General features: G+C 41.8%; 1 protein-coding gene across 4 annotated transcripts in view; it reads right to left on the bottom strand.

The window, feature by feature from the left end:
• The window catches only part of EXD3 (exonuclease 3'-5' domain containing 3), a 517,417-nt gene that overhangs the window by 337,330 nt on the left and 154,287 nt on the right, over window positions 1–25,800 (bottom strand). For all 4 annotated transcript variants that reach the window (XM_077476832.1, XM_077476824.1, XM_077476841.1 and 1 more), the window contains 4 exons: window positions 19,926–20,013; window positions 13,074–13,138; window positions 6,968–7,135; window positions 6,693–6,854 (listed from right to left, as the gene is read on the bottom strand). In XM_077476832.1, the coding sequence (XP_077332958.1) occupies window positions 6,693–6,854; window positions 6,968–7,135; window positions 13,074–13,138; window positions 19,926–19,953 (423 nt within the window). In that variant the 5' untranslated portion in view covers window positions 19,954–20,013. The remainder of the gene's footprint in view (window positions 1–6,692; window positions 6,855–6,967; window positions 7,136–13,073; window positions 13,139–19,925; window positions 20,014–25,800) is intronic.

Genomic DNA, 25,800 nt, shown 5'->3' with positions numbered 1-25,800 from the left:
TTAACACTAGGGGGTGAGGAAGAGGTTAAATGTGTATCCTAGGGAGTGATTCTAACTGTAGAAGGAGGGGACTCACAAGGGGAGGAGACCGATCGGTGTTCCTCTGTACTGGGAACACACCATCGGTCTCCTCTCCTCTGATAATAAACACACAGATCCACGGTCCTGCTGTGTTCACGTGCAATCGCGGGTGCCCGACAGACATCTCGGCCACGTGCATCGGGTGCCTAGTGACGCAGCGTGCGCATGCGCACCCCCTAGTAGCTCAGACAGTAAAAGACATCGTATATCGGTGGCCCGGAGGGACAAGGGGGTTCCTGCCGCCGTGATATCATTATGCGCGGTAGGGAAGTGGATAATCAGCCACAAAACCTGTGTAATTAATATGTGCTTGGTTTTAAAGGGATGAGGTGGCAACCCTACTTTGAATGCTGATAAACATAGGAAGGCCATCAGGGGGTTTCAGTTTCAGGAGTAAGGAACATTTTTCCTAGATTGTAAGCTCTAATGAGCTCTCCGATTCCTCCTGTATTCAATTGTATTGTAACTGTACCATCTGCCCTCATGTTGTAAAGCGCTGCGCAAACTGTTGGCGCTATATAAATCCCATATTTTTTCATTAATTTCTGGTGTGGAAAGCTCCACATGGAGTGCCAGTGTCATAGGATTTCCTGTTCAACAAATATACAACATTAACAGTATGGAGTCAGAGCACGGCAGCCACAAACTGAGGTTTTCGATACAGGCATTTTGCCCCCGTGACAGATTTTCTTTCATTCTTTAGACCCAGCTGAATTTTATCTTGCCTGTGTAGAAGTGGCACCCAGTTATGGCGATTTACTCAAGTGACATCCACAGGTAGCACCGGCCCTTCAAGAACACACCGCAGCATACCATGCTTAGTCTACACAGACAGAGGCCACCCTGAGACCTTAAATACATCCCAGGCCATTCATTCTCAGGACCCTTCGCTAATCCAAGCTGACAAGAGGCTGAATGCATTTGCTGCACTATCAGAAAGCAGTGAAGCATGCACGGACTGCCAGACTGGGCCTCTGTTTGTGTGACAATGGCTGTTCTCAGCGGGAGGGGCCTGCCTGTGACAAGAGGCACCTTTGTCCTCTCCTCTCTGCCTTTTGGAGTGCAGCAAAGTCTCATTCAGCCTGCCACAGTCACTCTTTGAAAAGGCTGAAGTGTAACATGAGACAGCCATGAAACACTAGCCAGCCTTCTGCCTACCCCTTATTATTCTCAGGCACCGCCTGCTCCATTCAGGGGGTCTTCAGAGAATAGCTCAACACTACATGAGCCTCTGCTGTGCTCTGAATTCCACCATTGTCTGCTAATAATCACAAGAAAGGAGAAGCCAGGGGAAAAGAGGACATAGGCATCACTGAAGCCATCTTGAATATCCAGGGAGCCATTTTAGGGGATATGATGGAAGTTTCTTCAAACGTATACCTGGTCATATCATGGCTTACAGTAAGGTGAAATAAAACCGCACCATCACCCATTCCAGGTCCCATTTTGTGTTGCCAGGTGGTCCTTGTAGTGCAGTGGTCATCAACCCTGTCCCCAGGGCCCACCAACAGGTCACGTTTGCAAGATAACTGAAATACATCACAGGTGATCTAATTTGCTGCTCAGCGATTGCAGTATTCTAGTCTGCGTCTCCCCAAGGTAAAACTTAAAACCTGGCCTGTTAGTGGGCCCTGAGGACAGGGTTGATGACCACTGTTGTAGTAGACCCCTGCAGAAAGGCTAGGTACATAATAAAGATAGCGGTAATATAGTTCAACTGTGTTCGCACCCATGCAATCTGATTCTGAAAATCGCACTGCGTTTTGCAAATCGATTTCAGGATGTCGTTAACATACACACCTGCAGCGGTTCCCATGAATGGGGTGTAATTTTGATGCGGTGCGGAAACCGCACAGAAATGCAAATCCTGCACCGCATCAGTGTAAACCAGGCCTAGGCAAGAGTGATAGAGTTACATTTCAGACAATAAGCCTCTGTTCACACCGCTGCGGCTTTGAAATCGCGCTTGCGACTTCATTTAACCAAAGTCGGTAGGGCTGAAACAACTAATCGATTAATCGACAACTAATAGATTATGAAAATAGTAATCGATTAATTTCATAATCGATTAATTGGCCAGTAACATAATGGGGTTTAAAGAAAAAAAAAAAAAAGTGAGCCCTAGTACAAAAAGAGCAAATAATCGCTACTGTAAATATTACTTTCACAGTTCTACAGTAAAAAAAACGAACCCCTTACAATAGTGATTATCTGCTTTTTTTTTGTACTATAAAGGGCTAGTTTTAGTTTTTTTAACCCAATTATGTTACTAAAAGTCTTAGACCTGGTTCACATCTATGTGTTTTTTTGCAGAAACGTACTACAGTTCATTTACATGATTTCCTATGGGACACATTCAGTCAAATGGTGCTTTTTTGGTTCAATATACTTTAATAGAGAAGCTGCAGAGAAGCATGTAATGCGTTTTTGCAGCAATTTGTGTTTTATATTCTGCCCAACAACAAACTGGCCACAAAAAAATGCAAATCGCAGCAAAATCACATGTGCAAAAATCAAAACGCACTGCAGAAACAGATCAAACGCAAACTGCATAGGTGTGTACCGAGCCTTATGCTGGCCACACGGATGCATTTTTAGACGAGAATATTCAGATGAAAAATCTTTGTACAGTCGCTGAATGAAAGGATGTTTGAAATTCTCACTTGTTTTTAACATTGTTTTTAAAATGAATGTCATTTCTGAATGAAAACCACATACACTGTCTGAAAATTTCTTTAACCAAGCAGTTTTCGATTTCCAAATTTTCCCGTCGCTGTGGTTGAAAATGACGGTCAATTTGACCCACTAACGATTAGAAAATAGAACGAACGTTCTTAAAATTATATTTTTTTTGAGGGAAGACTTTGTTTTTAATAAAAAAAAAAATGATCTCGGAGTCTGATGATTTTTACCAGATTCACCCTCTAATAGTATATACAGTATATCTCTCCTCTAATAGTATATGTGGATTCGATATTTTGCTCCCTAACCATATAGTTGGTTATTTAGATTTACCACTGCATAGAGACATTTAAGAATAAAGTGCCTTTTTTTTTTTTAAGCGTGACATAGTAGCTAGATTATACACCACACTTTCCTTTTTAAGGTTATTAACCGATTAATCGAAACAATAATAGGCCAACTAATCGATTATAAAAATAATCGTTAGTTGCAGCCATAGAAGTCAGTAAACAGTAGTGCAAGTCTTTTTCATAAATGACGATATGAACCATTTCATTGCCAGCAATGGGGCACGACTTGTCATGCAATTTTAAACTGTCAAATCACACGACAAGTCACAGCGATGTGAAATGGGGTTAAATTGTGTCATAACGTAGAAGTATGATAATTCTTTAGGACAAATTTTTGTTCTGGCGGCATCATTTTCCATAAATATTTTTTCTATGTATTTTAAAGAGGCCCTGTCACTACGTTTTGAATGGTCTAAAAAAAAAAAAAAAAAAAGTCAGTCTATTATAGATACAACAAACATATATAGAAAATGGAAGAAAAAATATATTGACATACATTTAAAAGCAACACATAAAACATAAATTGGTATTCAAAAAGTACATATTAAATACTAAATATATGTCAATAAATAATTTTGCTTACATTTTATTGATATGTTTGAGGTGTGACTCATTAAAAGTCCCCTTGGCATATCACCTCTATTCACCATCTCCTATTTTGTCAGTCTACATTATAGCTACTAAACATCAGCTCAGCTCAAATAAAAGCACATTGAATCGACACTTCCTGGAGTGTCATATCCACTGTCTTGAGCAATTGTTTGGTCCCTACATCATTTATCTTTTAATCCTGCAATTAGACAAATCATGAGATTGAAAACCGCTGCATACTAAACAATGACCTAGTGAACACAACACAAAAAAAAAAATTGGCTTTACATACACTTTAGGCCTCATGCACACTTGAGCTCAAAAACACTGCTTTTAAAAGGCATTTGAGCTTTTTTTTTTCTCTTTTTCTCTGCCCCCCCCTTTGTTAACCTACAATATCTCACGAAAGTGAGTACACCCCTCACATTTTTGTAAATATTTATTATATCTTTTCTATGTGACAACACTGAAGAAATGACACTTTGCTACAATATAAAGTAGTGAGTGTACAGCTTGTATAACAGTGTACATTTGCTGCCCCCTCAAAATAACTCAACACACAGCCATTAATGTCTAAACCACTGGCAACAAAAGTGAGTACACCCCTGAGGGTCCAAAGTGTCAATATTTTGTGTGTCCACCATTATTTTCCAGCAATGCCTTAACCTTCATGAGCATGGAGTTCACCAGAACTTTACAGGTTGCCACTGGGGTCCTCTTCCACTAATCCATGACGACGTCACAGAGCTGGTGGATGTTAGAGACCTTGCGCTCCTCCACCTTCTGTTTGAGGATGCCACAGAGGGTTTAGGTCTGGTTTAGCAAAGCAGTGATCGTCATGTTGGAATACTGCCCTGTGGCCCAGTCTCCAAAAGGAGGGGATCATGTTCGGCTTCAGTATATCACAGCACATGTTGGCATTCATGGTTCCCTCAATGAACTGTAGCTCCACAGTGCAGGCAGGACTCATGCAGACCCAGACCATGACACTCCCACCACCATGCTTGATTGTAGGCAAAACACACTTGTCTTTGTACTCCTCACCTGGTTACTGCCACACACGCTTGACACCATCTGAACCAAATAAGTTTATCTTGGTCTCATCAGACCACAGGACATGGTTCCAGTAATCCATGTTTTTAGTCTGCTTGTGTTCAGCAAATTGTTTGCGGGCTTTCTTTAGAACAGTTCCTTCTGGGACAACAGCCATGCAGACCAATTTGATGCAGTGTGCGGCCTATGGTCTGAGCAATGACAGGCTGACCCTCCACCCGTTCAGCCTCTGGCAGCAATGCTGGCAGCACCCATACGTCTATTTACCAAAGACAACCTCTGGATATGATGCGGAGCACGTGCACTCAACTTCTTTGGTCGACCATGGCGAGGCCTGTTCTGAGTGGAACCTGTCCTGTTAAACCGCTGTCTGGTCTTGGCCACCATGCTGCAGCTCAGTTTCTGGGTCTTGGCAATCTTCTTATAGCCTAGGCCATCTTTGTGTAGAGCAACAATTCATTTTACCGATTCTCAGAGAGTTCTTTGCCATGAGGTGCCATGTTGAACTTCCAGTGACCAGTAAGAGAGTGATAAAACCAAAATTTAACACACCTGCTCCTCATTCACACCTGAGACCTTGTAACACTAATGAGTCACATGGCACCGGGAGGGAAAATGGCTAATTGGGACCAATTTGGACATTTTCAATTAGGGGTGTACTCACGTTTGTTGCCAGCGGTTTAGACTTTAATGCTGTGTTTTGCATTATTTTGAGGGGACAGGAAATTTACACTGTTATACAAGCTGTACACTCACTACTTTACATTGTAGCAAAGTGACATTTCTTCATTGTTGTCACATGAAAAGAGATGCTAACATATATTTACAAAAATGTGAGAGGTGTACTCACTTTTGTGAGATACTGTAATGGCCAGTTCACACCATAGAAGCACAGTCCGGATGCGCACCAGATGCTTTTTTGAATGCACGTTTTTGATGCATTCCAGTGCGTTTTTGGTGTGTTTTGGATGCAGTCCAGTGCATCTTTCCCCCCTTTTTTTTCCCCTTAACCTTAAATAAAAACATGGGTGTTCCAGTGTGTTTTTGGTGCGTTTAGGTGCGTTCGCATGAGTTTTTGATGCTTGTTCCAGTACAGTCCAGTGCAGGAAAATTTTCTTTTTTTTTTCTGGAACTGCAAGCACTAAAGGTGAACTATGCCATTAAAAACCATATAACCTACTTTCTATGCGTTTTTGATACAAAAAAAATGCACTGGACTGCATGTGGTGTGAACTGGCCCTTAGTGTTCACAAAAGCTTAGCAGCAGAAAAAACATCACTTGTGCATTCAGGGGAGGAACTTTTGAGCATTAACAAAAAATAAAAAATAAATGCCTAAACACGTGTAAACGTTATTTTTTTTTTTTTTTTTTTTTTTTTTTTAACTTCAATGGCCAGAATAAACTAATATTCTGGCCATTGAAATGAAAAAATGGCAAAGTGATTGACACGCCTAAAAGCACTTGAAAAAAAAACATGGCTTAAGAGCGTTTTTGCAGTTGACTTTCTCCTGCATGACAAAAAGAATTAGAAGACCCTTATGTGCATGAGGCCTTAAAGTAGGCCTTGCACTCTATGCCAGATCTGCCTTTTTATGCCAGGTTTGCTTGCCCACCCCATTGGTAGGGAGAAATGTAGTTATTATATTTACCTTTATTATAATTACCCTTACCCTACCTCTGGCTTCAGTATTGCAGAGGGTGACCTTAACATCCCAGGAAACTCCAGATTTGGGTTACTGCTTGGGATATCACCAAAGGATGGTGATATCGCTCTCACCTAAGATATATACATCAATGCCCACGCCCCTTCCCTAGAAGGTTTTTAAAATTTTAGAGCAAGGCTCACTTTAAGCACCATTATTATGTATGGCATGCAAAAACTCAGAGAACGGACTCAAACAGACAAGCCCAGCAAGGCAGTTTTGCACTCTTACCTCTTTATATTTGCCCATTTGGTGAAGGTGTGTGACAGGACCCAGAAGAAAAGAGCGGTCAGCTTCTTGCAGGCGATAAATGGAGATGAGGTAATCTAGCAGCTGCCCTTCAGTGACCAGGTGGAAAACGCGAGCCTGAACCATTCTCAACCTAAACCCAGACTGGGAAAGAGAAAAGAGCATACAGGACCATTAGGGAATAACTGCAGACATGCAGCTCGATACAGAAATAAAAAATTTTTTTTTTTTTGGAGAGGTTGGCATTTAGTTCTCACCAGCTGGCATTCGGGATGCTCCAACAACCATTTCTGAGTTTCATTAGCAATTACATTAGCCAGAGAATTCCCTTTTCCCTTTGTGATGTTACAACTTTCCAACAAGTCGAGGAGAGCGGTCTGCGGGTCATCTATAGTAGCCAGGAAATCTTGCATATTCTTACGTGCCTAGCAGAGCAGAAATATGCTACTTAAAAGCAAATATGCAAAATATATAAAATATAATATATGACAAAATTAAAGTACAGCTCAGAGCAAATATATATGGCATGATTTTAAAGTACATTTTAATTTAGCTGGAGCAGTTACCTGAAGTCTCTTTTTACAGTTACCACACACCAGCTGAAAGTTTAATTCAGGCTTGCAGTGGGCATGGCTACTGTTTAAGCTGATGGTCAATAAAGAGGGAGGTAGTTATGACAACAGTTTTGCTGGAGTTACTCTTTAAACATGTCATGGAGCATTTACAGGAAACTTCTTAGGGCACAAATATGGGAAACAGATATTGCTAAAAAAAATTTTTGAAGGTGCAGACCACCATCTTTTTTTTAATGATTTAAGTACACAGTGCCTGCCATCATGTATCCTCTTATCTTGGCAAGTCGCTAACCTGAGGCCAGCATATTACCCATGAATTGTTGGGACACTTGATATGCACAAGCTTATCCTAAATCAGTATTGAACCAAAAATAAAGGGCCCTAGACCTTGTACCTTTACAAATAAGTCAAAAAAATCCACTCCTATATTCCCATTGTGTCATGTTCCTTTAAACAGCAGTTTAATGTCTCCTTCAACCATTTCAGTTTTGGGTGAATGTAAACAGGATGAAGTGCACTTATCACATCCTAAAATTAACCGCACAGTATGTACAGGTACAATGGATATAAAAAGTCTACACACCCCTGTTATAATATCAGTTTTCTGTGCTGGAAAAAAATTAGACAAAGAAATTATTTCAGAACTTTTTCCACCTTTAACCGCTTGCCGACCAGCCGCAACAGTTATACTGCGGCAACATGGCTTGGCTGCGCAAATCGCCGTCATGTTACGTTGGTTCCTTTTTGTCCACTAGGGGCACGCAAGCGACCCCTTCTCGCCCACGGAGCCGATACCAGTGCCCAGTGGTCGCGATCACCACTGGGCTCCGGCGATCGCTCGGGGCACACAGTTTACGGTTCTCTGAGGGTAGAAGTGACAGATCGTCTGTTCATACAAAGTATGAACAGCGATCTATCTCTTCCCCTACACAGTCCCATCCCCCCTTAAGTTAGAACACACACTAGGAAACACAATTAACCACTTGATTGCCCCCTAGTGTTAACCCCTTCCCTGGCAGCGACATTTTTACAGTAATCAATGCATTTATTTATAGCACTGATCGCTGTATAAATGCTAATGGTCCTAAAAACATGTCAAAATTGTCCAACGTGTCTGCCATAATGTCGCAGTCCCAATAAAAAGTTGCAGATCACCCCCATTACTAGTAAAAAAATAATAATAAAAATGCCATAAAACTATCCACTATTTTGTGGATGCTATAACTTTTGCTCAAACCAATCAATATACGCTTATTGTGATTTTTTTTACCAAAAATATGTAGAATACATATCGGTCTAAACTGAGAAAAAATATATTTTTTTATATATATTTTTGGGGGATATTTATCCACCTAAATACCGGGCACTTAAACACCTTCCTGCCCAGACCAATTTTGAGCTTTCAGCACTGTTGCACTTTGAATGACAATTGCGCGGTCATGCTACACTGTACCCAAATGAAATTTTTATAATTTTTTCCCACAAATAGAGCTTTCTTTTGGTGGTATTTGATCACCTCAGTTTTCATTTTTTGCTAAACAAATAAAAAAAGACAGAAAATTTTGAAAAAAAACATTTTTTTTTGTTTCAGTTTCAAAACTTTGTAAATAAGTATGTTTTCTCCTTCACTGATGGGGCTGCACTGACGGGCACTGATAAGGCAGCACTGATGGGGTGGCACCAATGAAGTGGCACTGATGAGGTGGCATTGAGGGGCACTGATGAGGTGGCACCAATGAAGTGGCACTGATGAGGTGGCATTGAGGGGCACTGATATGTGGCACTGATAGGCAACACGTATGCACACTGATAGGTGGCACAAATTGGCACTGATAGCTGGCACGGATTGGCATGCATAGGCGGCATGGATAGGTGGCATGAATGGGCATGGATAGGCAGCACAGATGGGCATGGATAGGCAGCACAGATGGGCACTGATAAGCGGCATTGTATTGTATTGCTTTGTACTGATGGATGCCAATCAGTGCCAAACAATAATGCATGCCAATCAGTGATGCCCATTGTGGGCATTGATTGGCATCCATTGTGGGCACTGACTGGCATCCCTGGTGGTCTGGTGGTGTCCCTGGTGGTCCAGAGTAGGCATCCTCGGGGGGGGGGGGGCTGTGCTGATAATCGATCTCTCTTTACCGAGATCGTAGTTGCGGGGTGTCAGACTAACACACCGCAATAACGATCGCTGCGATGTGCGCCCCCGGGGGCACGCAGCGGCTCAAAATCCTGAGGACGTCATATGATGCCCAGTCAGGATTTTGAAACCACTTTGCAACCGTCATTTGCCTATAGGGCGGGCGGCAAGTGGTTATTATAGCAAAAAGTAAAAAATTATGTGTTTTTTTCAAAATTTACGCTTTTTTTTTATAGCGCAAAAAATAAAAACTGCAGGCGATCAAATACCACCATAAGAAAGCTCTATTTGTGAGAAGAAAAGGACGTAAATTTTGTTTGGGTGCAATTGTCAGCTAAAGCGAAGCAGTGCCATATCGCAAAAAGTGCTCTGGTCAAGAAGGGGGTAAAATCTCCCGGGGCTGAAGCGGTTAATGTTACCTACAAACTGTACAACTCAATTGAAAACCAACTGTAAACTTTTAGGTGGTGGGGGGGGGGGGGGGGGGGGGGTAAAATAAAAAAAATAATGTGGTTGCATACGTGTGCACACCATCTTATAACTGTGGATGTAACTCAGAATTAAGCAATCACATTCAAAACTCATTTAAATAGGAGTCAGTACATACCTGCCATCTTTTAAAGTGCCTCCGATTAACCCCAAATAAAGCTCAGCTATTCTAGTAGGTCTTTCCAGACATTTTCATAGTTGCATACACTAGCAAAAGCCATGGTCAGCTGAGAGCTTCCAAAGCATCAGAGGGATCTCACTGTTAAAAGTTATCAGTCAGGAGAAGAGTACAAAAGAATTTCCAAGGCATTAGATATACCATGGGACACAGTGAAGACAGTCATCATCAAGTGGAGAAAGTATGGCACAACAGTGAAGCATGGTGGTGACAGCATCATGCTTTGGAACTGTTTTTCTTCAGCTGGAACAGGGGACTTAGTCAAGGTAGAGGTAATTATGAACAGTTTCATATACCAGTCAATATTGGCACAAAACCTTAAGGCCGCGTACACACGCGGGGACTGTTCGCTCAACTTTGTCCGCTGAACAGTGTTTCAGCGGACAGTCCGCTCGTGTGTGGGCTTCAGCGGACAGTTTCAGCGGACAGTCTGACGAACAAAGTTTTTCGGAAATTCCGTAAAACTGTCCGCTGAAACTTGGTTTGAGCGGACAGTCCGCCCGTGTGTAGGCTTGTTCACCAAACTAAGTTCCGCGCATGCTCAGAAAGGATTTACACGCCGAAGGTTGCATTGCAGTGTATAGGACGTCGTATTTCTAGTCCCGTCGTACGTGCCGTTCACGTCATCGCGCAAGTTTCAGCGGACTGTTCGTTCGTCGTGTGTGGCCAAGTCCGTCCATGCTAATTTTGAGCGGACTGTCCGCTCAAACTGTTTGACGAACAAAGTTGGGCGAACAGTCCCCGCGTGTGTACGCGGCCTAAGGCTTCTGCTAGAAAGCGGAACATTAAGAGGAACTTCAGCTTTCAGCATGACAACAACCCAGAGCATACATCCAAATCAACAAAGGAATGGCTTCACCAGATGAAGATTAAAGTTTTGGAATGGCCCAGACCCGATTGAAAATCTGTGGGGTGATCTGAAGAGGTCTGTGCACAGAAAATGCCCTCGCAATCTGACAGATTTGGAGTGTTTTTGCAAAGAAGAGATGTGCCATGCTGATAGACTCATACCCAAAAAGACTGAGTGTTGTAATAAAGTCAAAAGTGCTTCAACAAATTATTAGTTTAAGGGTGTGCACACTTATGCAACCATATTATTTTAGTTTTTTAGTTTTACTTCTATGCACCTGAAAGATTTCAGTTTGTTGTTCAACTAAATTGTACAGTTTATAGGTCACATTAAAAAGGTGAAAAACTTTTTGAAATTATTTACATCATAAAAACCTGACATTTTAAACAGGGGTGTGTAGACTTTTTATATCCACTGTAGGTTATGTGTTCCCATTCACACAGCATGTCTATTTATTTTTTTTCTTACCTTTAATGTTTCTCCGGAGAAGGTATCATGGCTAATTGCAAAGTTTTTTTTTAAACAATGTTCCTCATACATACAATGCAAGAAGTCCAGCCTCTATACCAGGGGTCGGGAACCTATGGCCCGTGAGCCAGATGTGGCTCTTTTTATGGCCACATCTGGCTCTCGCCTCTCAATCCACGGATCACGTGGTGTGCCGATCTGTGGATTGAGCCCATAGGAAAGGCCGCGGCTTCGGGCCTAGCTCCGGAGCCGCGGCCATCTCGGTACACCCGGCGGTGGCCTAGGTGAGCGGCATGCTGATGTTATCATCACTGCCTGCCTCATCTGATCCTGGATCTGCATATTACAGTGGGGGAGATGACGGGGATATTACAGTGGGGGAGATGACGGGGATATTACAGTGGGGGAGATGACGGGGATATTACAGTGGGGGAGATGACGTGGATATTACAGTGGGGGAGATGATGTGGATATTACAGTGGTGGAGAAGACGTGGATATTACAGTGGTGGAGAAGACGTGGATATTACAGTGAGGGAGATGTGGATATTACAGTGAGGGAGATGTGGATATTACAGTGGGGGAGATTACAACATTACAGTTATAATTAAATTAAAATTAGTCGATTGAAAAAAAAGAACATTACAAAAATATAAGCTTTAACCACTTGCCGCCCACTGTGACAGCGGAGTGGTGGAGCTCTCGTTCTGGGACAGCGCACAGCACAGCGTTCTCGGACAGAGCACAGCATGGCGATCGTGGCTGCTCCGTGTTCCTAGAACATGGCACGACCCCAATCTGGGTAAAGAGTACATCAGTGCCGCATATAAGTGCCTCATCAGTACCACCTAATCAGTGCCCATAAGCGCCACCTCATCAGTGCAGCCTATCAGTGTCCATCAGTGCAGACTCATCAGCGCACATTAGTGAAGGGGCAAAATTTACAAAATGAATTGACAGAAACTAAGAAAAACTTTTTTTTTTTTTCAAAATTTTCAGTCTTTTTTTTTTTTTTTTTAAACCAGTCAGAATAAAAACCCGTGAACTGCCTTGATCATTTGTGCCTTTATTCTCATCTTTGATTAGTAAAACTCGGTGAAAGTCTTCACAGGTCAGCATTAACCCTTCCTACTTTTGCATCCTTACAGTTTTGATTTAACACAGACTAGAAGGTGCAGCTATCTTGGACTCAGACGGTCAGAGGGACCCAATATGACAGCTTTGCCTCTTTATTTACCAGATCTATAGATCCTCACCCTTCTCTGGCTATGAAGTAGCAGCCTGTATGCAGAGACCCTCCGGTGGCCATGCGGTTTCTTTACAGTCCCAGGAGCCACTAAATCTACCAAAATGTCAATTTCTGGCCTGTCCCCTTCTGCAGCTCCAGATTGATCCTTGAAGGAAATGGCAGCTCATTCCCACTTAAGAAAGTACAGTGGGACTGGCAAGCCTCATTTTGCTTGTAAGAAGTTGAATTTTGCATATTACAGGTATCATAATTAGGGGCTTCCAGAGCTCTAAAGAGGTTGTTGGGGTACCAGAGGGTCCTTGCAGTGAATTTGGGGTTACTATAAAGTGAGTGAAGTAGAACTTCAGACCAAACTTTTCTTTTAGTTTGGGTTATATTTAATACTTAGAGCCAGAAAATGACCTACCTGCTCCACATTCTTCTGGGCCAAGGCATTATGTAGAGTGGATAAAATCTGAGAGTAATCAGGCCCTGAAATAAAAGAAAACAATGTAAGAAAGGCCATTAAGATCGGATAGCTGGTTCCAGGTTTGTGAGATGTAACGGTTGCACACCAAGGTCTAGCCATCAAACAGAGACCAGTGGGAAGAGAGCACTGATCAATATATAGGGGGAAGACGGCAGCGAGTGAAAGTAAGAAGACGGACAGAGAAAGACTATATTGTCTCACAATTACCTTGGGCCTGTCATTCATAATGGTTTCCCCTGACTATGTTATGTTAGCATTTTCTTCTCAATAATAGGAGTTTTTTGGCTTCCAATAAAATTGGCCAACAGTCTGTTTTCAGGATAAAAGATTATAAGAAACTCAAAGCTGGGATTGATAGGAATTGATAGGAATGGTTCTCTGTAAAACACGGAAAATTATATTTTAGCTATAGAAAAGTGTAAACAGGAGGACCTGGAGCACCAAAAAATGTCTAGGTAGACAGGAAAAGTGTCAGGAATTACGACAGAAGTATCCAAGACAGAAGAATGCCAGGATCCTCCTTTAACTAAAATAACACGTCTTCTGACCTTTAAAGGATAGTTAATGAGACTCACCTTAAAAAGCTGAGAAAAAGTAAATATTTTAATTCTTTATTGCCTCTGAACCTGCTAGAGAATTTGACGGCTCCATAAAGGGTCAATTCCCTAGCACAGCCCTCTCCTCCTATTGGGCGTCATAGCCCTAGCCTCCTCTGGGAGTGTCTAATTGCTGTCTGTGCTGGCCCAGCAACCCTGCCCCTCCCCATTCTACATGACCTTTTATAAAGTGGACAGGGGAGAAATGGGAGTCTGTTGAGGCTGCTGACATCCATCCAAGATGGTGGTGTCCTGCAGCAGTATTAGGGCATTTGGATATCTACACGGCAGAGATTTTTAAAAGGTAAATAACATGTTTACCATACATGAAAAGCACAAAATCCTATGGGAAGATTTGTTGAAATGTAATGTCTGGCCACAGGGTCTCTAAGTTATAGATTGTGAGGTTAAGGTGCAGTTATAGCCAAAACGCTTTTAGTTGTAGATAACACAGGGAAGGATTAGAACTCCTATTCGGTAGTACTGCTGTATGCTCTCCCCTCACTTCAAATCATGTAAAACTTTGTCCCCAAAACAGGATGTGACTAGAGATCTCTCAAATGGAACATTGAATAAAATCAATGCCTGACAGAGGTGCCTATCCTTGCCCCACTCTATTCAAAATAAGTTTTGGCTATGGATATACTTTTGGTAAAATTAGATTTTAGAGTTCAGGAGTAATTTTCTGCGTTAACCCCCGACGGCCCTTTAATGGCTTTAGAATGTCGGGAGGCCTATGGCCATGTGACCACCGTGATTGGCTCTCACAGCTGTCACATGAACTGAAAACTTTGAGGTTTCCGTTAGCCGCCGGTCACTATGCCCGGAGCATGTTCTCGGCACAGCTCTATTGGCAATATTGCACGCATATATGCAGCCGCTCGGTGCCAAGGCCCGGCCACCAAGAGGCCGCACATTTGCATGCACTCAGCACCAACAGGTTAAGATAAGTAGTTAGGTTTTCATTTTAGTGGTTTGTTTATGGTCACATAAATAAGCTGCAACTTGTCATGCAACTTCAGAGTTCAAATTCGCATGACAAGTCACATCCCATAACGGCAATGGAACCATTCTAATCGGTGCAACTCAAAAAAAAGGTTCTTGCACAACTTTGGGGTGACTTCATCGTGATTTGCATTGACTTCTGGTAATGAAGTTTCAGGAAAAGCCCTAATGAATTCGCGTAGGATGTCGGCTGTCAAAATCGCGCATAGATGTAAACCAGCACCAAGTCTTAGGGCCCGTTTACTCTTTTACCATCTGGTTTGTTACATTATTCATTTGAATCAGAATGAACAAAACATTTCTGAGACCCAAGGAAGAGAAGCCTGTTATCATATGTTGCCATGCCCTGTGACGCAGGTGCATTGCAGAGGTGTGCTTGGGTGCCATACAAAATTAATGGCACAGAAATGCATGAAGCATGTGTTATTGCAATGTAGTTGTGTGAATGGGCCCTTAGCGTTAAAGTTAGAGAAATTCAAGTGTTACTAACCCACAACAGTAAAATCAGTCTGTATATGCAGTAAAGCATGTTTCTTATACTCATTGTGGAACCTAAGAGGTTAATCCTCCGTAATGTGTAAAAAGGTTGCTTGATCTTGTATGCAAAGATTCTCCCTTTCCTGCACCGTCCCCCTTGACAAGTCCAAATAGGACTATGGAGTCAAGCTGCACATGCTCAGTTTGATGTTCATTGTTAGAGAGGTTTTTTTTTTTTTTCCCTTGGGAGAGTGCATGTGATTAGCACAGGGCCAATCAGCACTGTCCAGACAGAGGGTCAGGGGCCCTGCATCCTCATAGGACAGCTCAGTGCAGTATGAAAACTTCTACAAGCTTCACCAGAAACTGATAGAAATCACAAGACTGCTATGTACTGCTCATGAGAAAACATATTTAGCCGTTTATATTTACTAAAAGAATTGCATTTCCTTGTTCTGTGTACTGTGGGAGACCAGATATAGTGAATGCAGGGTTCTGGGTTTGGTAACACTTTAACTACTTGTCGACAAGCCATTTCCCTATTCTGCCTTGTGACATGACTGCTCCCTGTCATGCGAGTTGAAGCCCATCACCCCCACAGTTAGAATCACTCCTAGGATACACTTAACCCCTTGATCGTTCCCTAGTGTTTAACCCCTTCCCTGCCAGTGTCATTTACACAGTAATCTGTGCACTTTTATAGCACTGAACGCTGTATAAATGACAATGGTCCCAAAGTAGTGTCAAAAGTGTCTGATGTGTCGTGACGTTGCAGTAATGATAAAAAAAAAAAAAGATCACAGATCGCTGCCATTGCTAGTAAAAAGAAATATTTTGTAGACGCTATAAAGTTTGCGCAAACCAATCAATATATGCTTATTGCGACTTTTTACTACTAAAAATGTGTAGAAGAATACCCATCGGCCTAAACGGAGGAAAAAATTTGTTGTTTTTTTTTTTTATATTTTTGGGGGATATTTATTATAGCAAAAAAGTATTGCTTTTTTTTCAAAATTTTCACTTTTTTTTGTTTATAGCACAAAAGATAAAAACCGCAGAGGTGATCAAATACCACCAAAAGAAAGCTCTATTTGTGAGAAAAAAGGACATTAATTTTGCTTGGGTGCAACGTCGCACGACTGCGCAGTTGTTAGTTAAAGCGTTGCTGTGCCTAATCGCAAAAAGTGCTCTGGTCAGGAAGAGGGTAAAATCTTGTGGGGCTGAAGCGGTTAAAGGTACTAGAATACCCAGAACTTCCATGGGGTTAGGAACAGATTCAGGAATTTTGGCAGCGAAGATTGCATTGTTGGAATATCCAAAACTTATAGGAAGTCCAGGACTGTATGAGTGACAGGTGCAGCTTAGCTTCTTACCAAGGAACAGGAAAGAGATAGAGAAACAAATGTCAGAGAAAAGTGAGAGGGCAGTATGAGAGGTGAGAGAGCAGCAGGAGACACAGGAAAAGGGACAGGAGGAAGAGTCACAGACAGGAGATATGAGGAATTACAGAACAGACTAAATTCCACTAAACCCACAGGCCACGGGGTCAGTAAACACATCTGATCTGTGACTGATCATATACATACATTAGTACTGATAAATGATCAATCTGTGGGCTCTGGGTTACGCTCCAGACTCTGTGTACTGTAAACAGATGGACGCTAAAAGGATGTTCCCTGCCTGACCCCATAATATCTATATAGAACATGGACATGTGATGAGTGTCTACATCCTGACATCTTAGAAAGGTCTTTGAGCTATGTTCAGCTTATGGGGCCATTTGCAATACAGAAATAAAAGAAAATTGAGAGAACGTGTTTCACGTGTTCAGCCGCTCAGAGCTTCTGTCAAAGTGCACAAAGTAATACTGCGCACGTCTGTAGCCGAATGCAATGTGTTCTAGAATGTCGCCTGTAGATTTGGATCTCTGCTGTGTATAAGGCCCCTTTCACACTGGGGCGGTGCGGGCGGTGAAACGGTCCTATTTTTAGCTGCGCTTTACCATTGTTTTACCGGCAGTATTTGGCCGCTAGCGGGGTGGTTTTACCCCCTGCTAGTGGCCGAGAAAGGGTTAAAAACCACCGCAATGGTAAAGCGCAGCTAAAAATAGGACCGTTTTACCGCCCGCACCGCCCCAGTGTGAAAGGGGCCTTATACACAGCAGAGATCCAAATCTGCAGGCCACATACCACTGGCAAAGCGCCGCTGCAGCCAGTGGTATAGCCGCGCTACCCCACTAATTTCAATGGGCAGGGGTGGTGAAGGAGCAGTATACACACCGCTCCAAAGATGCTGCTAGCAGGACTTTTTTCACTGTCCTGCCAGTGCACTGCTCCAGTGTGAAAGCCCTCGGGCTTTAACAATGGAGTGCGAGGAGCAGCTCTTTCAGGGAGCTTTGCGGGCGCTATTTTGTGAACGAAAAAGACAGATTGAAAAAAAAAAAAAAAGGAAACATTTTATTGAATCATTTGCGAATGAACAATTTTCTGTTCGTTGGTGTGAAGGTCTGCAGTTTAAACAAAATAAAAGATAAAATGGTGTTGCGCTTCCAGGAAGGTGGAGCCTTAAAAAAAAGGGGGGGGGGCCCAGAGGACTGATTCCTTCAAATGGGAGTGTAATCTAATGGTGTATAGTCACCCCAAACACATTAAACTAAAATTGTAAAATAATTAATAGAAAACCTCTATACGCAATATAAGGGTTAATCTATCACCTAATAAGGCTGTTCATATAAATTGGACTGTGTATATATGATGATTGAATTATTGATATTATTGCGTGTATTTTTATGTTTACTATTGCACTCAGCACCTTTTGTCATATCGCGGAGTTTTAAGTTGCATGTGGCACGAAGATATTCAATTATTATATATACACAGTCCAATTTATATGAACAGCCTTATTAGGTGATAGATTAACCCTTATATTGAGTATAGAGGTTTTCTATTAATTATTTTACAATTTTAGTTTAATGTGTTTGGGGTGACTATACACCATTACATTACACTCCCATTTGAAGGAATCAGTCCTCTGGGCCCCCCCCCCCCTTTTTTAAGGCTCCACTTTCCTGGAAGCGCAACACCATTTTATCTTTTATTTTGTTCAAATACATGAGTTGGTGTCTCGTGAAAGTGTTTGCAGCATCCAGTGGATGAGAACAGTTCACTCTAACTCCATATAAAGCGCAGGAGCCCATTTAATATTTAAGGTCTTCAGTTTGTCTCTTGAACATTATCACGCATGAGTGGAACTAGTAGATGACTCCATCTGTATGTGAGACGTCAACGTATGAAATAAATTGCTCTTTTGAAGATTTTTTTCGACTGGTTAATGTCGGCAATGATTTCGACCAATGAACACTGTTTTGTTGGTGGTCGGTTTCGCGATCGGTCGTTTTTCTAACCGTGTATTCCTGCTATAAGAAAGCACAGGGGTACAGCCTACATGAATTTGATTAAACCGAAGCTCCATCCAAAAGGGGAAGCTCCGCTTGTCTGCCTCCTCCCCCCCCTCTGCTGCCACATTTGGCACCTTTTGGGGGGGGGGGGGGGGGCGGATACATAGCTTTGACAGATACCCGCTCCCACTTTCAGCTGAGTTCACCACGGCCAACTCTGCTAGAAGTTTGCCCCCCCCCCTCCTTCCCCTGCAGCCAGGCCATTCACAGAGCACAGCACGCTTCACACATGCGCATTAGGAGATGTGCAGATGGCGGAGGCAGCACCAGATAGCCGATTGAAAAATCAGCTCTGGAGCCGACATCGCTGGATCCCTGAACAGGTAAGTGCCCTTATATTAAAAGTAAGCAGCTACAGCATTTATAGCTGTATTTTTTTTTTTTTGGAAGGAGCCTGCCGCTCCTCTTTAAATTTCCTAAAGTACTATGTATGAAGAAAATTTTTTCCCTTCTATTTATTTTGGATTTTGATTCTGAATGGGGGTGATTTGATCAGCCGCTGCACTTGCAGAGCCCTAATGAGAAAAGTTGCAGGGTTTGCATCCCTTCAGAAGTAATTAACCCTTTAGGAGCATCAAAAATAAAAAATAAAATTGTTGCAGAGGATGCCTAAATTCTGACTTTTATCTTAGTACAGACTTCTGGGAAAATTAGCGAGCCAATCACGCAAGCAAGAAATTACATTTATGGGGTCATTTTGTACACCAACAGTGTACAGAACGCCTCCTGGTTGCCATATTGAATTGAGAGTTACAAAAAATTACAGCACTGCAGATTGAAAAAAAAAAAGTAATTTTTAACAACATAAAATTTATAACTGTTGTGTAGCAACTGTATATGCTTTATTTTATTTTTCATTTTCTATATTTTTTTACTCACAAAAGTGGAGTTATCCTTTAAGTAATGACTACATGGCATTTCTCAACAACAACAGCGGACCATGTCTATGCAATATACACTATATTATAAAAAGTATTGGGACGCCTCCCTTCACATGCACTTTAATGGCATCCCAGTCAGTCTGTAGGGTTCGATATTGAGTTGGCCACCCTTTGCAGCTATAACAGCTTCAACTTTTCTGGCTGTCCACAAGGTTTAGGAGTGTATGGGAACGTATGACCATTCTTTCAGAAGTGCATTTGTGAGGTCAGGCACTGATGTTGGACGAGAAGGCCTAGCTCACAGGTTCTGCTCCAACTCAATATTCCTGACAAGGCATTAAGCTATAAAAGGGTACAGAGAGTGGACACTTACCTTCCTCTCGGCCCTCTTTTGAATCCATCTCTACTGAATGAGGAACAGAACTCAAGGCTCACACCAGTTGTCTTTTTTCTTTTTTTACCTAAAAAAAAAAAAAAAAAAAAAATGAATAAAGATTCAAGCTTGTTATTATGACAACTGAGACTTATTTTTATTTTATTTTTCTGATACAGTGGAAAAAGTTTAGACCATTTATCAGATTTATTTATTTTTTTTGTCCCTGCTGTGCTGATTTTATCTCACTTCCTTTCCAGGAAACAGGAAATAAAGGAACAATTTCCAATAAAGACACCTGTTCTAGGAGCAGCTGTCAGGAGAGGGATTTCTCTTCATTTGTTGTTATGTCTGTGGGAGAGAAAGTGAGAAAAAAAAAATCACAGACAATAAAACCTGACCAAGGTTTTAAGGCCCCATGCACACTGGGCATTTAGCCGTGTACATGAGGTTTTAGCGTTTAGCTGCAGGCAGAGGTGTGCCCTTCCAGGTCTGCTGCCAGCAGCCTGCAAACCTTTGGGAGAGGCTGACAGCTGCTGCGGTGGAGCCGTGCACTTAGCGGTAGTATGTGCACAGGGATGTAATGCCCACAATGCAAGAGGTCTGGGAGTTTTTCCTTGGGCACATACTACTAGAGCTGCACAATTCTGGCTAAAATGAGAATCGCAATTTTTTTTGCTTAGAAGATAGTTCACGATTCTCTCACGATTCATGCGGCGTAACATCATCTTTCACATCAAAACAAAAAAAAATTGTGCTAACTTTACGGTTTTTTTTTTAAAATTATTTATTGAAGTCTATTTTTTCCCCAAACAATTTCTTTCGAAAGACTGCTGGGCAAACGCAGTGTTTCATAAAATATTGCAGCAATTGCTATTTTATTCCCTAGGGTCTCTGCTAAAATTATATATTATATAAACTTCCTGCATTTACAAGGTTGAAAGCTTGGCAGACTGCCCAGATTATTTGTTTACACAGGAAGTTCTATCCCTTTGATCTAAGTAGTAAGTTAGTTACAATGTTTCAAGTTCTAAATTTGGCAGATTGCCCAGGATGCTCTCTTTTGACAGCTGAGTGAGCAGATAATCTCTCCACTTGTTTATATGAAAGAATGGCCTACTCTCAGCGGGAGAGATAGTCAGGGGAGTGAATCGAGATCGCATTTTTTTAAAGATTAATCGTGCAGCTCTACATACTACCCTAAACGTTCATACCACTAGGTACACCATCCAGGTTCTCTGGATGAGAAACCTGCACCCCCACCCACAGCTAAACGATCAAATGTTCTTAGAATTGTGGCATAAATATTCCTAAGAATTTTTGTTTGAAATTCTATTAGCATATATACCCAGCTTAACACATGTACCGCAACACAGCTAAACCTGCTATCCTCCGGTGATACACAGAGATTAAACAAATCCTCCTACGTAAGTTGTACCTGTTTATTTGCAGTTTCCGCTTCTCTACATTTGTTTAAAGTCCAAAGCTTGTCTGAGCTGTCAAAAAAGGGGGTGGTGAACTGAAGTTACACCCTGCAGAGCTCAGTGAGGAGAGCTCTGAGAGCTGATTGGAAGGAAGGAAAGAAGGAAGGAAAGAAGGAAGGAAAGAAGGAAGGGACACCCCCCCCCCCTTCACACAACACACAGAAACAGAGCTGAGGCTTCAAATCACAGGCTGTCCCTCCCATTTTTCTCTTGGTGTTAGGAAATCTTGTCTAAAGTGACTCATGCGGATAGCAGAGGAACAAGGCAGCAGACAAAAATGACACTTAATGCTCTTAATTGAGACAAATACACACTATAGAGGGACATGCTTTGTTCATATTTCAGGTCTGAGAATTACAACCACTTTAAAGCAGGAACATCCAAATGCAGGAAAAAGTGATCTGGGAGGCATAAAAGTTGTTTATACATCTAAATATCATTGCCTCTGAAGCCTGATCTGCATTCAGATTGCTCTCCAGAGGCTACTGATGATCGTAGAGAAGGAGATGCAATGCCTCCCTCACAGCCTGTTTAAAGCCCATTTTTGCCGACAAACGCACTGCACCTGCGTGCATTGAACACGTTGGAGGGCGCTTCCCTATTGACTTGAATGTGTAACTTGAATCACTACATATCAGGTCAACTTTGCTGCAAAGCGAGGCATCACAGCCGTGGCTTTTTTTTAAACCTGCAAGGCAATGTCATAATGTGCTAGTATGCATTGTATGCTACCACGTTATGTGAAACTTATCTTAAAGCGAAGCCCTCCAGCGGCACACTGTCACCATTGAACGTGCTTCCAGCTTCCTTCCAGGTTCGCGGATTCCGGCTGTGTAAGTGGCCAGAGCAGCGATGATGTCACTCTTGCACACGCACACGTGAGTCGCCGTTTACGGCACAGGACTCTGAAGGAAGGGGACAGGTATACCGTCCCTTAAGAGCGCATGCGCCCGCGACGTCACCAACTGCATCTACAGTAAATATCTCCTAAACTGTGCACATTTAGGAGATATTTATAGTACCTATAGGTAAGCCTTATTATAGGCTTACCTATAGGTAAAAATAATGCATGGAAGTTTACTCCCACTTTAAGGGGGATTGGGTGGCGGCAAGAACGCGACAAAACCACAAATTTTTACAGCCATCCCTTAAGGCTAGTAATAAGTTATTTGTGATTTTGTTGCCCGTGGCAACAACCTGTCATTTTCAAGCCTGAACTGCAAAAATTTAAAATAAACTCCCATTGGTTAATAGGATCAAATACAATTCTGCGTGTGATGAAAATTTACAGGCAAAAGCTGAACAAAAGCAGAAAAAAAAAATGAAATACTTTCTTTGGATTGTGGTAGGAAACGAGAGATCCGGCAAACTTTGCACACACTGTTCCTGCGGGGAATTGACCCCAGAAGCCCGGGACTGTGAGGGCAAGCGTTCTAACCACATTGATCTACCTTGAGTGCACAGATGTAATTCAATAACTGTACATGTAAAAAGCAAAGCAGGAGCTAAAATCCGACCATTCACCCAATAATTGTAACTCATGCAAAATGCTGCTTGCTGAGTAGCAGTAGTCAGAAGAGTAATATAAAAGTATAACAGAGAATACATGATCTAGAGAGGACATGTGAGCATTACTTGTTGATCTGTGAATGATCACGGTACACCGAGGGAAATAGAATTTGTCTGATGCTTACACACTAAGCTAGGAGCTGGCGCCCTCTACTGGACAACGCCCAGTGATGCTGGGTGTTGTATATTTTCAAATGCACGCAATCTACTGTTAATTATGCAGCAAAATCTTTAAAGGGTAACTCCAATTTCATGGGAAAAAAAATAGCACACAATTTTTTTTTTAAAAAGCAGATACAATTGCAACACAAGTCATATTGTAATCGAATGTTATTAAAAAAATGACCTTTACTTGTCAATCTGCAGCGCTGTAATTTTCTGTAAAGTGCAATGCAATATGGCTACCTGGAGGCTTTCTGTACACAGAATGTGTACAGAATGCCCTACAAAAAATGATTTCCTGCTTCTGTGATTGGCTCCCTGATTTTCCTAGAAGTATACACTAAAATAAAAGTCAGATTTTTCGCATTGCCTGCAACAAAAATGTAATTTTTTCATAAGATACTCCCACCAAGAGGAAATAACGTCTAAATGGATGCAGACCCTGCCACTTTCCTCAAAGCCCCAGCTCCAGCAGCTTTCCTCATTAGAGACTGCAGGTGCACAGCTGGTTGATAATTCTGAAACCACTCCCATTAGATTCTCTACACAGGGGCACAGAGGAACAAACAGTGATTTCTTCAAAATAACAAAAGGTAAGAATCAAACAAAGTTGGTTAACATCCTTGCAATGTACATAGATAATTTTTTTTCTTAACAAAAGTGGTGTTCCCCTTTAAGGCACTTGGCTGGCAGCACAGGCTTTATTGAATAGAAAGGATCACAGCAAGTCACTCCTACAAAAACCTCCAGTAGAAACCACATGGTCTATGCTGTGCCATAGGTCTTTGGTCCTAATTCCATCCTAGTCCTGGGATCATCTGTTTTTGTATTTTTTCTATAGTGATTTTTTACCCTGGGGACTCTTATTTAGGAGGTAAGGGAGCCATTTTGGACACACGCATATGTGCCAAGCAAACTTCCAGCATGTCTTCGGAGTGTGGGAGAAAATCGCAGTGCCTGGAGGAGACCAAGGCAAGAAAAGGGAGAACATGCAAGCTCCGAGGATCCCTAAAGCAAAAATGCGAACCACGCAGCTAAAAAAAATAAAAAACGATATACATAGTAAGGATTTAAAATATTTTTTTCAAAAGCTTACCTTTCTCTAACCTTAAAAGAGAAGTATGTTTTTCTTTTTCTTTAAGAATTAAACTTGCCTAGGTGGATGCAGGCTGGCTCTAAGGCTGAGAACCGAGTAATCAAACACTGCCAATCTCTCAGGTTTTCAGTGCTCCATGAGCAGAGAGCTGATGACTGTCAGTCACCGCTGTCTGCTCTGCGGTGGCTTGCTCAGTCCAGGCATGTGATTGTAATCTTTACCCAGCTGTGTGATATCAGCCGACAGCAGGCTTCAGCCCACTGTCTGCTGAAAACAAGTAACAAGTGTGCAGAATGTACCGCACTCCTGTGATCCACAGAAGTACAGCCAAACAAACTGTTATATTCACTATGTGCTTTCCCAAACTGGTTTTCAGACAGGAAGGTATGCCTTTATTATAAACATCTGAGCAATTTCAGTGTGGTAATGAGGAAATCTGCAGTGTTCATATCAATGTACAGTAGGAGAAGATGAACCTTAGCTGGTCATACAGATATATATATATATATATATATATATATATCAGTGGTTGACAAATTTGCTTGGAATCTAGGAGCCAGCTAAAAAAGTTAGGAGCCAGGTCCGTGATGGCGATCTGGACCTGTCCCTGGCCTGACATGGAGACGAGTGAGGGGAAGATAGCCCCCAGCCCCCCACCTGTCTCCAAGTCATTGCCCATAGCTCTTAGAGGGACATTTTTAAATTGCATTTTAGTGTAAATATGAGATGTGAGGTCTCTCTGACCCCGGATCTCATATATAAAAGAGGACCTGTCATGCTTTTTTCTATTACAAGGGATTTTTACATTCCTTGTAATAGGAATAAAAGTGACAGACATTTTTTTTTTTTTAAAAGAACAGTGAAAAAAATTAAAATAAAATTAAAATAAGAAAAAAAATGTTTTAAATGCGCCCTGTCTCGCCAAGCTTGCGTGCAGAAGCGAACGCATATATGAAAGCAGTGTTCAAACCACACATGTGAGGTATCGCTGCGATCGGTAGAGTAAGAGCAATAATTCTAGCCCCAGACCTCCTCTGTAACTCAAAACGTGCAACCTATAGAATTTTTTAAACGTCGCCTATGGAGATTTTAAAGGGTAAAAGTTTGTCGCCATTCCATGAGCGGGCGTAATTTTGAAGCGTGACATGTTGGGTATCGATTTACTCGGCGTAACATTATCTTTCACAATATAAAAAAAAAAAAATTAGGCTAACTTTACTGTTGTCTTTTTTTTTTTATTAAATAAAAATTTTTTCCCCAAAAAAAGTGCGCTTGTAAGTCCGCTGTGCAAATACGGTGTGACAGACAGTATTGCAACGACCACCATTTTACTCTCTAGGGTGTTAGAATAAATAATAAAAAAAAAAAAATATATATATATATATTTTTTTTTTTTTTTTGTTTGTTTTGTTTAGGGGTTCTAAGTAAAGGGATGGAGAAAGACTGGCAGGAAATCAATTAGCATTGTTGGTTGTAATTCCAACGGCCACCACAAGAGGGCACCAGATTCCAGAAGGAACCATAGGATCACAGAAGGCCTCAAAGCCGGGGGCTCAATTACCGG

Source organism: Lithobates pipiens, unplaced genomic scaffold (genome assembly GCF_037356315.1).
Source record: "Lithobates pipiens isolate NorthernLeopardFrog02 unplaced genomic scaffold, aLitPip1_a1.2 Scaffold_1, whole genome shotgun sequence".
Lineage (NCBI taxonomy): Eukaryota > Metazoa > Chordata > Amphibia > Anura > Ranidae > Lithobates > Lithobates pipiens.
This window is presented reverse-complemented; position numbering and strand designations above follow the sequence as displayed.